The 15,780-nt window shown below is 43.2% G+C and overlaps 1 protein-coding gene across 4 annotated transcripts in view; it reads right to left on the reverse strand.

Moving 5' to 3' along the window:
* The window catches only part of KIDINS220 (kinase D interacting substrate 220), a 65,350-nt gene that overhangs the window by 14,938 nt on the left and 34,632 nt on the right, over positions 1 to 15,780 (reverse strand). For all 4 annotated transcript variants that reach the window (XM_048498365.1, XM_048498357.1, XM_048498349.1 and 1 more), the window contains exons 23-24: positions 4,419 to 4,597; positions 1,975 to 2,201 (exon numbers count right to left, since the gene is read on the reverse strand). In XM_048498365.1, the coding sequence (XP_048354322.1) occupies positions 1,975 to 2,201; positions 4,419 to 4,597 (406 nt within the window). The remainder of the gene's footprint in view (positions 1 to 1,974; positions 2,202 to 4,418; positions 4,598 to 15,780) is intronic.

Raw genomic sequence — 15,780 nt, forward strand, 5'->3', positions numbered from 1 at the left:
ACAAATCAAAAGGAAAACTTGCTTCAACACACACACCACACGTTTAAGAATGCAGAAACAAAAAAACTGAAAATTTCACTCTGAGGTAATTTCTAAAGTCTTATTTTGAAATGATCAAAAGATGGTATGCCAAGCAGATATTTATCCTACCTGAGGCCAAGGTAAGATTTCCAAATTGGATGAATGAGAAAAACACTAGGACAACATAAAATGTGTTCGCAATGAGATCATGAACATCATTTCATTTCATTACAGGGCTAACTAAATGATCTAATTTAGATCTGCTAGAGCAGCGATGGTAAACAAAAGTCCATGGCAGAATGATCACATGGAAGTAGATGTGATCAGAAGACTGTGTTCTAAGAGTCTGTGGAATGTATTCCTCTAGATCCCCGCTCGCGGGGACAATTCACAATACAGCTATTTAATTTCCAGAGTACTTTCTAAAATCAGAGCACTTTACAGTTCTCATTACATACATCTTTAAATCTGTCATACAAATACTGATGATTCCTGAAAATAATTAGTCATCTTTCTTGTTTATGACTAAATGTTTCAGCCTAGTCGTACAAGTCCAAACTGTTATCCTTCTTGCACGGTAAAGCTTACATTTTTAAAAAAAATAAAATAACTGCACACAAAACGGAATTGTTCAGCATTGTTCAGTGTTGAATCCTGGCTCAAACCCCTTCCAAGGATTTTTGATAAGCACAGGGCCAAATGAGCACTTAAAAAGGAATAATTTTAATTCAGGTCTTATCCTCCAAAGCAAACCCCTTCACTTCCACTCATAACTACACGCTGAGTTCTTAAAAAGTTTGGCTCACTATGTGGCCTGAGGCTATACTCCTAGGTGGAACACTAAATGCAATCCGGTGGGGAAGGCAACTGAATTGTGGCCAGGGATGGCACAATCACGGCACTGTGCCCTGACCAGAAAGCGAACAGCGATGCTGCCTCTCTGCAGCATAATGGTCCTTGCCACTGATTTTGCCTGGTTAAGTCCATGTCGGCAAATGGGGGTGTTTCCGGGCTGAAAGGGTTCAAGAGACTGACCAAAGCCACTCCTGCTCCTGGGAATGCCCCCTTTGGCACAGGCTCTGGTTCCTGAGGAGCACAGCTGGGCACTGTGCTACTGTGCAGCTCCCCAACACCAACATAATAATAAGAGTTTGGATTTATATCCCCCCTTTCTCTCCTATAAGGAGACTCAAAGGAGCTTACAATCTCTGTTCCCTTCCCTACCACAACAAACACCCTGTGAGGTGGGTGAGGCTGAGAGAGCTGCGAAGAACTGTGACTTGCCCAAGGTCACCCAGCTGGCATGTGTTGGAGTGCACAAGCTAATCTGGTTCACTAGATAAGCCTTCACAGCTCAAGTGGCAGAGCGGGAAAACAAACCTGGTTCTCCCGATTAGAGTGCACCTGCTCTTAACCACTATACCACGCTGGCTCATAAGCACCTCTGTGCAGGAGCAAATGCATTTATACTGGCATCATGGTCATGCCATCTCCTATGCAGTTTGGGGCCCCATCCCTCAGAACTGCAAGGTAAATGAGCACTTAAAAAGGAATAATTTTAATTCAGGTCTTAACCTCCAAAGCAAACCCCTTCACTTCCACTCGTAACTATAGGTACCTCATTATTCAATCCATTTTGCTGCCCACTGCACTTACACAAAGATTCCAAACTTCTTATGGACCCGTTTTTATGTGCAGACTTAAGATATGCTTCCTCACAAAATACGCTTTCCAGTGTGAGATTCCAACCAAAAAAGAACCCACCCACCCCCCCCCCAAAAAAACCCTGGCACAATTGCTTAAGTTTGTCATGTGCTTATTATCAAGTAGACTAACTATCATTTGGGCCACAGTTTCCTCCTGTTGTCCAGTAGTGTTTTTTAACTAAGCCTCCATAATGTTAGAACAAAACACAACCCAGAGAAAATGTGCACAGAAGCTTGCTGTCCTTACTCGGTTATAGAATGGATGCTGGGGTCCTGTCATACCACTGTAGTAGCTGCTGTGAGGTTGTGGAGATACGACTCCTCCATTGAAAGGCCCGTTAAAGGAATGTGTTGAAGAGCAGGCAGAGGACTGCTGGCTGAAGACCGAAGATGCTCTAGGAGCTGGCTCTTGTAAAGGCAATGGGGGGTATGGGATTGCTCCAATGTTAATCTGGTCTCTCGCAGCACGCACATCTGAAACATTCAACATGAAAACTAAGACACAACCAGGGTGCATAGTGTTCACCGTTTACCTCTTGACCGCCCTACTTACCAGAGAACCTCATATGGTGGGTACACAAGAAAGGGCCTTTTCAGTGGAAGCCCCCTTGTTCCCTCACCCTTGACCTTTAGGAGGCATCTAATAATCATTTTATTCGGGATGAAATTTCCTTAATTTTAGTTCTTCTGCCTACTGGCAGTTTTAAATGGTTTTGTGTGTTTTATTGTCCTTTATATGGTAAGCCACTTTGAGTTCCTGTAAGATAGGAGGCTAATAAATGTTTTAAACGAACAGTTTGAAACCATTAACTCTCCCCACACACATAGAAACAATTTAAACCAGAGCTAAAACACATATAAAGACATAAAATCAATAATAAAAAATCGGGTGGGGCCTCCAAAGATTACTACAATGGTCAGGTAGGCTCATAAAGGAATAGGAGTAGGTGGTCTTTCAAGTCTGTTGGTCCCAAACCTTACTGGGCTCTAAAGGTCAAGATCAGCACCATGAATTGTGCCTAAAGCAAATTGAGGCTTGGTATAGATCCGTGGTGGCGAACCTTTGGCACTCCAGATGTCATGGACTACAATTCCCATCAGCCCCTGCCAGCATGGCCAATTGGCCATGCTGGCAGGGGCTGATGGGAATTGTAGTCCATAACATCTGGAGTGCCAAAGGTTCGCCACCACTGGTATAGATGGACTGGGACTAGAGTGTGATGGTCCCTATGATCAACTTCAGTCAACGTCCCAGTGCCAGCATTTTACACCCACTTAAGTTCCCGAACCCTTAGGAGTTTGTCTCTTAATGCCCTGTTAATAGTTCAGATTTCCACTCTAGGTATTTCCCTTAGGGAAGTACCTCCTAGAGCTGGGAATAACTACCCATTAAACAAACGGGCTTTGATTCCTTCAGGGGCATTCCTACTGCCACCTGACTAAAGTGACACGTGATAACTTTTGTCTCCATAATGGCTATGCTGAAGAAAAAGAAATTACTGTGTTTATGGATTTGGGATCTTAGTTACATGGTCTTTCTTACAGCAACTTAGACAAATCTAAAAAAAGACCACCAGATAATGGAATAAAATTCCATGGCTGGAATTTGTTCCTGATGCTAAACTTGCATCATATTTTCTGAGGATCTGTGATACCCCACTCCTGGCCAGGGGACCCACTCCCGAGGATGTTCCATAGGGTACCCTCACAGTCAAAGATACTGAAGAGACACTGAATTTGCCTGTTTTATTGAGGAGCTGACTTATTGAGTCATTCTAATGTTAACAGTCACCCTGCAGCCTTGCTGATTTGTTCTGGCTACCTCAACCTACTTCCACCCAAGTTCTTAGGCCTGCTTCCCTTGCTGGTCTTTCACCTGGTCTTGGCACCTTCTAACTCTGGCCACCTCCTTCCTGGCAGAGTTAATGCTGGCAAAAACTAGACCACCCAGGCCCATCCCTATTCAGAGGAGATTGTAGAACACTCAGGCCTGGATGGCTACTCTCCTTCCCAGTTCATAGCAGGTCCCAGCCAGGAACACTCTTCCCGCCTTCTTTCAGCTGGCTCTTTTTACACTCCTCTTCCTGGACTCTCACAGTTTCTGATGCCCTGTGCCTACTCATGAATAAGTCTTTTCTCCCAAGGACAGATTTTCCCTTGAGTAGGTCTTTCCTCCCTCAGGAACTGGCCTTGGTTGTCCTTCCACTTATCTGCTCCTGCCATGCCCTTACCAGCCCCCATGGTGCCTCCTTCTGTCCATTACGATGCTATTAGAATGCTCAGTACATGTTTCATTCCCCTCCCCTTCCACCACCCCCATGACGTGACAAGATCCTAATGTTAAAGGATTCTGTAGCTCAGCCTTCACAGACAAGATCTGCTTCATGGCAAAGCAGGCCTTGGAACATAACATCTATTATTTTAGAGTTGCTGCTGAGATGATAAAACAGAGAAGGGGAAAACAATGTTGAAATCCACTTTGGTTCCCCTGCTGGGAAGGAAAGGTGGTGATCGATAAGTACATGTATACATCTGCTAGGCAGCCCATACCAACTCATCTGCAGAACATATCTAACTCAACAAAAGCAATTTTTAAATGGGGAGAAAAGCAATGAAAGTACCTTGGAAAAGTATCATACAGGCAATATTAAAATCTTCCATATTCTACCATTAAAACTGCAATACGTTTACCTGCAATGATTTCTCGGAGCTTTGGATCAAGATTTACTGTACATGGTAAGAAAGTCTTCACATCACGTGCCACGAGAACAGGAGTTCGAGAAGACAAAAACACTTCAAAGTTGCGAATGTCCCCATCTATTTCAAGAAGAGGTTCAACGTCTTTCGTAGTCGGAATATTCTTTGAAATTCTGAAGAATGCAAAAAAAAAAAAAGCGCCAGATGATAACCTCCATAATCTGCCTATAGGTTTATTGGGTTATTTCTTTTAAGTTTGATGAGAAGATCAAACATGCAGATCACGACCTATCACGGCGAATGAAATTGTTTGCGAAGTCAACGCAATATAAGCCTCGTCAAATTTCAGCCATGGTTCCCATCTTGTGGAACAGCCTACTGATGTCGGGAAGGCTTCTAGATGTCTTATAGTTTCACAGAAGATATAGAACAATTTTTGCAGGACAGCATTTTTACAAATGAAACAGGAATGTGTCAAGCCAGGAGTGTGTAAGACACATTTATATGGATAGCAGGGTTGCAGTTTAAATTGGCTGAATACATTTTTAAGCAGTTTTTTCACTTTCCCTCCTACTGCACTGTTTACAGTGTTTTCTTTCATTCTTTTCTAATGGTACGCAATTCAATTCTATTGCACGGTTTATTGCCCAACAGGGTGATCCAATTTTACTGGATTATTCCTTCCATGTATTGCAAATGTTTTTACTGCCTTGTTTTTTAGAATTCCACAATTCATCTGGTAAGGAAGGTGTACAATAAATTGGATAGGATAACATATACCTTCACATGGTTACCCTATGCCACGTGAGCCTGAGAAGAGTACAAAGGTTCAGACAGATAACAAACAGTTAAATATTTCTGAACCATTCAGATTTTTTTTGCAAAACAAGACTCCTAAAGAAAAGAAGTTAAAGACTTAAATGAAAAAAACACAGCTGAGAAGTCACATGAAGCAAATTAGCCAGATCTTAATGCCAACTCTGTTTAAGTCTGAATGTGAACAGTGTTCTCCATATGATGAACAATGCTACTGTTTAGAAGCCACTGGCCAACTGCTGGTTTATAGATTGAAATCTCTATTCTAACCTTTTGAGCTCAGTACATTAAACTATTATGTTGAAAGAGATATTTATGTAAATTATAACCTATCTGCAGAGAGTCACAAAACTCTGCGCCTGCGCTTCTCAGATAAAAAGGCACAGAAATGTTCAGCAGCGGCTATTTGCAGATGGACACCCCCTTAAAACCCAAGCCAGCTCCAAACTAAGCATTATGAAGAAGGCAGAAGTATTCCCAGTTTTAGATTATTAACTGTCATTAATAGAAGCGTTGAAACCAGAGGTACCGAGAAGCAACTCTAAACGCTCAAACTGTTATCTGTCCCTATAGAGAGATGGTGGCATGTAAGCAGAATCATAGAGTTGGACGGGGCCATGCAGGACATCTAAGTTCAACCGTCTGGTCAATGTACGAGCAGTCCCAGCATCCCTAACAAATGTTAGTCCAGCTGCTGCTTAAAGACTTTCAGGGAGGGGAAGCTCACCCACTCCCTAGGAAGCCAATCCCACTGCTGAACTACTCTACAGTTTTTTTCTCTTAACATGCAGCCAGTATCTTTCCATCATAGTTTCAAACCATTATTGCAAGTCCTATTCTCAGCTGTCAACAGGAACAGCTCTCTCCTCGTCAGGATTTCACCAAGGGCAAGAGGTAGGTCCAGAAAGTAATAATCTCCCTGTAAACCAGATCTTATCCTTAATTATGACAGCAGTCTGAGGGGTATGAAATGGAGGTCTTAGTCCAAACTGGGTCCTCAGGATGCTCAACTTTGGTTTTAGGGGTTGCACACAACCTGAACACTTGCAATTCATTCAATGGGAATTACCCGATACGTTTTGATTCCACACTTCCTCCAAGCATCTCAGGTTTCACATTACAGGATTCAATCCACTTTCACAGAAACCTAACAAGGGACCACACTATCACCCTGACGGTGCTCACGTTTTCATCAAATACACTGGAGTCAGGAGCTGTGGTGGAAAAGTGACCAGTGCACTGGTGCATCCTCCGCCCCACCCTGGAACGCCCCTGTCCCATCCCAGAACCCCCGTTACACCCTCACCACACCCCCACATGGGCGCGCGTCTGGTGCGTTGCACCCCCTTCCCCCTTGCAGCTACGCCTCTGGGTGCCAAACGTTTCTGCATTGTTTTGGCTGGCACTGCTAACCAACATTTGTCTTGCTTCATCTATTGCAATCACCCATTCTCAAATTGCTTTTTTTGTTCTTTCCTTAGGAAAGTGGTGGTGAACCTATGGCACAGGTGCCAGAAGTGGCACTCAGAGCGCTCTCTGTGGGCACGTGCAAACAGAGTTCGTCATGTGGGGGGGAAATCGCCCCCACACACATCTAGGCTGGCCTGGGCTGCTGGGCTTGATTATTAAACCTAAGACCTAGTTTTGGGGAAGTAGTGTAGGTAACCCTGTTAAGTGCTATTAAACCCCACTGATATTCATGTGAAGAACTAAAGTGTGATCCTTTACCTGGGAGTAAGCTCAGTTGCTGGCAATGGGGCTTGCTTCCGAGTAAACCCTCCTGGGGTCGTGATTCACCCGTTCGAAGAGTTGCATGGTTGCTTCAAAGCAAAGCCACCAACTCCCACCAAGCTTGCTCCAGAGTAACGCATGCCTCAGAGCCAACTATTTTGTCTAAACTAAAACCTCAGTATTCAGGTTAAATTGCCGTGTTGGCACTTTGTGATAAGTGTGTTTTGGGTTGCAATTTGGGCACTCGGTTTCAAAAAGGTTCGCCATCATTGTCTTAGGAGCTATCCCTCGCAGTACATAGTTTGTCAGTGTCCTAGTTTAGACTCTTATCAGCATCATCCAGGCAAGGAGAATGGCAGTCTCAGAATCGGCTCTCCATAAATGCATCAAATCCAAAAGCTGGTCTCAAGGCGCATTTCTCTGACAAAGTTAAGCAAGTCTCAGCTTGGTCGGTGTTTGGTTGAGCCACTGTCTGAACATCCCATGGAAACTGTTGTGAGATGCTTGATGGCAAAGCCCAGGAATGCCAGACTATTTAGAGCCAACCAGTTGTGATGCGACTTTGGCAGGGCTAAGATTAAACCCTCCCTCCCTCCTCCAAAAGGATAGGGATGTTAAGAGAAAGAGGCATCACCACATACCTACGCTAATTTGAAGTGCTATCTGCATAACCAGATGCATCTTAGTAGTTTGAACTTGATTGGGATACACGATGAGCTAGTGCAGAAAAGGCCTAAGGCTTGATTGCCCTGCTTTTCATTTTTATGGCTTGAAAAATATCTTGTATCTAATTCCAGACTTCAGCAACATTTGCCATGCTGAAACTTTTTTTTACACACTTATGTGAAGGCCATAATCTTGTTTCAGGACTAAGACCCACTGAATTTGCTTCCCCATAAGCAAATAAACATTTTAATAAGTCATAGCATAGTAAAGGCCTTAACTCTGTAACGGTCAACTAGATTTTCCTGGAGTTTTTTTTTTGCCTCGTATTTTGTAGTTAAAACCTTCAGTCATCTCATTACTGGTTGACACGGGCAGCCTAATTAGTACACGAGAGCCAGTTTGACTCTAATGTGACCAGACTTCCCTCTAGCGGTTGATTTAGGCAAATGACACATATGAGACTTGAGAAAATACTCCAATTAACTTGTTTATGGCTACATGATAATAATTGAATTGTTTTAGTCGGCTGCCACAAAATTGTACAAGGACCCAGTAGCTCCTTAAAGACCAACAAAATTTATTTCAGAAACAGCTTCCTTGAGTCCCTTGCTATTTTACACCTTGAAGGTACTAATGGACTCCTGTATATCATGGTAACTACAGGGAGAAAGAGCAGACAAATCTATACCACAGAAATTGCCTCCACAACGTCAGTCTTCCGATTTCTGTCAAAAGGCTGTTCAGCCCCCTTGGCCTTTAGCCTGTAGGGTCCCATCTTGGTTCCACCTTGTCTCCTATGGAGCAGCAGTGGAGTAGGAGGTTAAGAGCTCATGTATCTAATCTGGAGGAACCGGGTTTGATTCCCAGCTCTGCCGCCTGAGCTGTGGAGGCTTTTCTGGGGAATTCAGATTAGCCTGTGAACTCCCACACACGCCAGCTTGGGCTAGTCACAGCTCTTCTGAGATCTCTCAGCCCCACCCACTTTACAGGGTGTTTGTTGTGAGGGGGGAAGGGCAAGGAGATTGTAAGCCCCTTTGAGCCTCCTGCAGGAGAGAAAGGGGGGATATAAATCCAAACTCTTCTTCTTCTTCTTCTTATGCTTTTTAACATCTACATGAAACCGCTGGGTGGTAGCATCCAGAAATTTGGTCTGGGTTGTCACGAGTATACAGATGTTACTCGGCTCTATCTCGTACTTCCAACTGAACACAGGAAGAACTGTAGAAAACCTAAACCAGTGCCTGCAGGAAGTTGGAGTGGAAGCAGACTATAAACTGGAGCTCAATCATGACAAGACGGAAGTGGCACTGGTGAGCGGAAGGTCTGACCCTGGATTCAAAGTACAACCCATTCTGGATGGGGCTGCATTCCAATTGGAGGGACAGATTTGTCGTCTGGGGGTGCTCTTAGACCCAGGCCTACTGCTGGATAAGGAGGTGGCAGCTGTGGCCAAGAGTGCCTTTGATGAGTTAGCTGCCAGCTGGTGGGGGCACATGAGTCAGTGCCCACTGTTTGAAGCTGAATGGCCCCGTAGTACCAGCTTGTAGCAGAGCAGGGAATATTCAGCTTGGTTTGTTCAAGGGACACTTTAACTTCCTGATCTACCCCTGCCAAGGAATATTCAGCAGAAGATGCAGGAACAGACTGTCCATCAAATTAAAGACTAAAAAAAACTTAAGATACATTGAGAACACGTCACAATTCATCTTTGGAATAGCCAGTAACAAGCACCACAGAGTAAATGAGGAGGAGTGTCGGCTTGTGGCACTAAATTTAGGTCTCAACAACTATGCACGGGTATTTTTGAGATGAATTAGATATTGTTAAAATCCTACATGTTTTTAAAGACCAACACAATTCCAAGTCCTGTGGCCAATGTCACAATGAGGTAAAGGTTGGGTTAAGTGCTCTTCATGAGGGCGCAGCCCATAACCTTTTTGACATTTGCACATCCTTCTGTTCCTGGCAGAGCATGCAATGGTTCCAGGTTTGGGTATGTCTCCTGCAACTTCAGATGAATCCATCATAGTTACGGCTTTCATGAATATCAGCATGTTGGGTCAGAGGTTTGGTCATTAACTTGATTTATAAAATCTGCATAAAACCTGTGCATATCAGTGAAAGAGTGCAAAACAAGATAACATTATAAGATTAGGAATGAAATTTAATGGAGTCAGTGAGGAGCCTCGTGGCACAGAGTTGTAAGCTGCAGTACTGCAGTCAAAACTCTGCTCATGACTTGAATCTGATCCAGGTGGAAGTCAGTTTCAGGAAGCCAGCTCAAGACTGAAGCAGCCTTCCATCCTTCTGAGGTTGGTAACATGAGTACCCAGCTTGCTGGGGATAAAGTATAGATGACTGGGGAAGGCAATGGCAAATCACTCTGCAAACAAGTAAATGCCACGATGTGGCGACACCCCAAGGACCAGGAATGACCCTGTGCTCGCAGGAGCAGCAGTGGCGTAGTGGTTAAGAGCAGGTGCACCCTAATCTGGAGGACTGGGTTTGATTCCCCGCTCTGCCACTTGAGTTGTGGAAGCTTATCTGGGGAACTAGGGCCCCTTCCGCACATGCAGAATAATGCACTTTCAGTCCATTTTCAATGCACTTTGCAGCTGGATTTTACTGTGCAGAACAGCAAAATCCACTTGCAAACAATTGTGAAAGTGGATTGAAAGAGCATTATTCTGCATGTGCGGAAGGGGCCTGTTCACTCCAACACATGCCAGCTGTGGAGTGACCTAGGGCTCCATAGTTTGGCCTTGGGTGAGTCATAGTTCTTCGGAGTTCTCTCAGCTCTCTCAGCCCCACAGTTCTCTCAGCTCTCTCAGCCCCACCCACCTAACAGGGTGTTTGTTGTGGGGAGGGGAGGAAAAAGAAGATTGTAAGCCCTTTGAGTCTCCTTACAGGAGAGAAAGGGGGAGGTATAAATCTTTAAAGAGTCAGTATGATATAAATGTCATGCTATCTGTGAATTAATAGGCTTGAAATAATTTTAGAAATTCAAGTGACACAACTTGTAAAATAAATGGTGCAAGACATCATGCAAATCAGATAAAGCAGTTAGCAGCCAAGACAAACAAAAGCAAACACCTGAAAGGTAGAAATCTGAATCAAGCGCAACAGGGTATCATGCCACTCAACTCAGTACCAGACTGCTGACAATGTAAAACAAGGGAAAATAAAATGGTGTACTAAACATATGCATATTATTTCTGGCAGCCAAACTAAGCAATTAGTGGAAATTAGATAATTGGGTATATTTTAAGGCAATCTTGGAGAGAATGCAATGAAAACAGAAAGGAATTTACTAACAAAAACAACGCACATCCAAATAATGCCTGAGCTGTGCCGGAATCCAGGCATAGCAGATAATTCCTACAGGGGCCTCTACCGCACAGGAGACAGCAAATTACATGTTTTTAAGAAGCAGGAAAGTGCTGAAAATAGCAACAGGATATCATGAATATTATAGGTTGATGGTTGGCAAGGAACAATGGACAGGCTTCAATGCACAACCCTGACACAGCACACAGTTTCCCTATCACGCCTGTGATTGAGCATGTTCAGGCTATGGGAAGGACTCATCTTTCTAACACAACCCTGTGGCAGCCTCTCTCTGAAGACGCTCAGTCTGACTTCAAACTTTTCTGAGGAGAGTGTCCCAGGAGTCAAAGCAATAAACATTTGAACTTTTTCTTCAACTGTTCAAAATTCAAGTGCATAGCAGGGTGGCACAATTTACTTCTTTAGTTAAAAAGGGGGTGCCCACAAGTTTTGCATCTCGGGGCATGGTTGAACCTCTTACTTAAAAGAACTGACAGGGATATTAAACTCCTTTCCAGTCAGAGCTCTTTTAATTGAGTGTTCTGTACTTTGAGAATTATTTTTAAGTATAGGACCCAACCCAGTTACATATAAGCACCGAACGATCCCATTGAGACAAATGCACTCTTAACTTTCCCAATCAAAACAAAATGGATAAGACTGGATTCATCCCACTGTTACTTAAATTAAAAAGTGCAACTTAACTCCACACTCAAATAAATATCATAAACTTCATTTTAAAAAACCCCCTCAAAACTAGTTAAATTGCCAGAACATCAAATGCCTCTATCACCAGCTGTTGGAGATAAATAATTTTAAAGGCTATCTTGTTCTAATTTTTAAAAGGTATATTGAAAACTCAAATTCAGTTTATAATTATCTGTCCAAATGTAGTGCTGGGCAAGCAGATAGAAAATGCTTGAGTTTTCATTTTACTTCTTCCTCAGTTATGTATATTAACAAAAAAGCCTCAGATGATTTAGACAAAGGCTTTTAACTCAACACATAATTGCAACAAAATTACAATAATTGTACCAATTAAAATAAACCTGAATGAACAGTTTGTCATCTTAATGTCCCAATGGTTTATAGAGGGATCTACTTAATTAGCTGAAAATTGCTTTCCAGTGTTAGTATCAAATGTCATTTGTTAAAAGTTGAACAATTTAGAAAATAATTTTACAAAGCAACTTTCCCAAACACTAAGAACCAACATTTTTTTCTTCCAGTTGAATAAAGCAAGCAGATGTGTCATCAAATTGCTATAAAAATAAATGAGGCTTATAGAAAAAAATAAACTTTACTACTAGTGCTAAAGATTTTCTTATTCTGATTTTTTTAAAGGAAAGCTGATCTCTTTAATAAAGGAAACATGTATAACTCCCTCTTTGGTACATACTGCAAATACTTTTCTACCTCACCAAAAAAAAATAATGAAAGAGAAACACATTCCAGATCCTAAATTATTTTAGAATTAACCTCCTCAACTGGATACTGTTAGGGAGCATACAGAAAATACTCACTGGAGTCTCATTAGACCTAGGAAAGCACTAATCAAATGCAGCATATATTTGCAGAAAATTAGATGCTACAGGAAAGGAGCACTGCACTGAACGTTTGCATGCAAACAGGTCTGGGGTTAAAGCAGTCCCCTCTACTGAAGGCCTGAGGTTTCCCTTTGCTACTCTGATACTCTTCAAAGGAAGGGGCAGGGGGCCTCTCTTAGAAATAGTGACATCACATGGACAGATCTGTTCACATGATGACATCAATGAAGAAGAAGTAGAGGAGTTTGGATTTATATCCCCCCTTTCTCTCCTGTAGGAGACTCAAAGGGGCTTTATATCCCCCCTTTCTCTCCTGTAGGAGACTCAAAGGGGCTTACAATCTCCTTGCCCCTCCCCCCTCACAGCAAACACCCTGTGAGGTAATTGGGGCTTAGAGAGCTCCAAAAAGCTGTGACTAGCCCAAGGTCACCCCGCTGGCGTGTGCGGGACACCAAGGGAGACGGGTCCCTTAGTGGACGGTTGGGTCCATCCCTACATTCTTTGAACTAACCCCTGAAATACTAAAAAGTATTCACACACAAATATACACATATTGGCTCTGAATTCCCCAGATAAGCCTCCACAGCTCTTATGGCAGAGCGGGGAATCAAACCCGGTTCCTCCAGATTAGAATTCATCTGCTCTTAACCACTGCGCCACTGCTGCTCCTGAGAAAATGAGAAAAATTAGTCTCGGATCCCTACGGCCTGAATGGTGCCAGAGGTGAACATGCCTGCTCTGCAGGAACTGTTCTAGATTCTACACCTACCCTTCTTACAGCTAAGTCTGGAATCCTTCTTGAACCCAAGGAGACTTCCTCCAACTTAAGTAGCATTTCTATCGGAGGAAAAGCCACTTCATTTGGAGACGGGTCCCTTGGTGGACGGTTGGGTCTATCCCTACATTCTTTGAACTAACCCCTGAAATACTAAAAAGTATTCACACACACATATACACATATTGGCTCTGAATTCCCCAGATAAGCCTCCACAGCTCTAGCGGCAGAGCGGGGAATCAAACCCGGTTCCTCCAGATTAGAATTCATCTGCTCTTAACCACTGCGCCACTGCTGCTCCTGAGAAAATGAGAAAAATTAGTCTCGGATCCCTACGGCCTGAATGGTGCCAGAGGTGAACATGCCTGCTCTGCAGGAACTGTTCTAGATTCTACACCTACCCTTCTTACAGCTAAGTCTGGAATCCTTCTTGAACCCAAGGAGACTTCCTCCAACTTAAGTAGCATTTCTATCGGAGGAAGAGCCACTTCATTTGGAGACGGGTCCCTTGGTGGACGGTTGGGTCTATCCCTACATTCTTTGAACTAACCCCTGAAATACTAAAAAGTATTCACACACACATACACACATATTGGCTCTGCCCCAGGAGTACGACACAACCCTCTGCCATTTCATACCTCATCTAAAGAAGAAAGTTACAAAGATCTGATGCTTATCCCATTTTCAAAAATAACTACTTGTTAGAGCATCATTTCTCAATTCTATACCACCTTATTCTCAAAAGGAAAAATGGCTGGGCTTTAATAATCACTTTTTTAAAAAAACGTGCCGGACCCAGATCATGGAGAAGAGATGAAGTTGTTAGTGATGAAGTTGTTGGAACACGCACTCATGAAAGCACCAGGTGAGCAAAAAAGAAGAAAAATACACCATAAAACTTAATAAAACCCTTAACTAGGTCCCCCTTGCCCCACCCCGCCCCGGCCAGCAATAATCTAATGGAGAATAGGCAGGTCCCACAGTGATTCTGGAAGGTTCTATGGCTTGACTCTGGCGATCCTCCAGCTGAAGAAGAAAGTGCCTCACACTGGTAGCAGACGCTGAGAACACTATGCTGTTGCTGTCTGAACCCGATGAACACACAATGGTTCCTCTTGTAAACTAGCAACTGAAACCACAGTTTGAAACCTACCTGTGAACCGTGGTTACAAAAAAACCTAGACAGCATCAACCACAGATTAAGGTGACAGTGCTCATCATGACCAATCATTGGTAAACCCAACATTCTGTTTGCACTGGACCTAGGAATGGTGTAGGAGTGGCCTCTCACCACAACACCTTACTGCTGTAATTTTTCTCTCTCTCGTAATTCCTGGCCTATTTCAGTGCTTTAAAAAAGCTAGATCAATTATTGAAATATACTTAATACAGTTATACCACTGCCTAACAGACCTGGATCACTGGTCTCTTAGTGCCATCTGCTGGTGGAATAAGGACAGTAACTATATTGGTGAAGGCATTCACGGCTGGAATAACTGGGGTGCTGTGTGGTTTCCGGGCTGTATGGCCGTGTTCTAGCAGCATTCTCTCCTGACGTTTCGCCTGCATCTGTGGCTGGCATCTTCAGAGGATCTGATAGTTGGAAAAGAAAACAAGTGGAGTATATATACCTGTGAGTGAAGGTCAATAGGTGAGGGTATCTGAATAGGAGTGGCCATTGTTACTCAGTTGCCAGGCCACTCCTATTCAGATGCCCTCACCTATTGACCTTCACTCACAGGTATATATACTCCACTTGTTTTTCTTTCCAACTATCAGATCCTCTGAAGATGCCAGCCACAGATGCAGGCGAAATGTCAGGAGAGAATGCTGCTAGAACACAGCCATACAGCCCAGAAACCACACAGGAACCCAAGGACAGTAACTAATGAAACATGCAGAATAATGCACTTTCAATCCACTTTGCGCAGAATAGCAAAATCCACTTGCAAACAATTGTGAAAGTGGATTGAAAGTGCATTATTTTGCATGTGCGGAAGGGGCCAGAGAGTTAACAGTTCCAGAGATTCAAACACCACCTAACTGCAGACTTTCAAGAATGACAGGGTATTTCTGCACCAGTTAATTTTCACGCAGTTGTACCCCAAAATGCGGTACAAGATTTGAGGGGTTCACTCTTCATCCTGTGCTCTGATCAATTATTAGTACGAAATAACTCAACATGAAAATAAGCCTCTAATTCTTTATCAGGCGGTAAGCTCCCCCAGAGCATCTTCCGACTTTGTTTGGAGAAATTCCTGTTTTTAAATTGATCTTTAAAAAATTCTGTGTGTGGATTTACTTTTCAAAAAAAAAATCTCTTCCCCACAGGTACTCCCAGTCACAAACACCTATGGTATTGTTAAGTTCCTTTCATGTAGGTTATTAATGCTTACGGGGGTATTTCTTCTATTGTACACACCTCCTTGGTATCCTGCCTCACTCTTCCATAGGGACCCAAGGCATCTTATATCATTCTCCAGTCCTCCACTTT

This window comes from Sphaerodactylus townsendi, linkage group LG01 (assembly GCF_021028975.2).
Source record: "Sphaerodactylus townsendi isolate TG3544 linkage group LG01, MPM_Stown_v2.3, whole genome shotgun sequence".
Classification (NCBI taxonomy): Eukaryota; Metazoa; Chordata; class Lepidosauria; order Squamata; family Sphaerodactylidae; genus Sphaerodactylus; species Sphaerodactylus townsendi.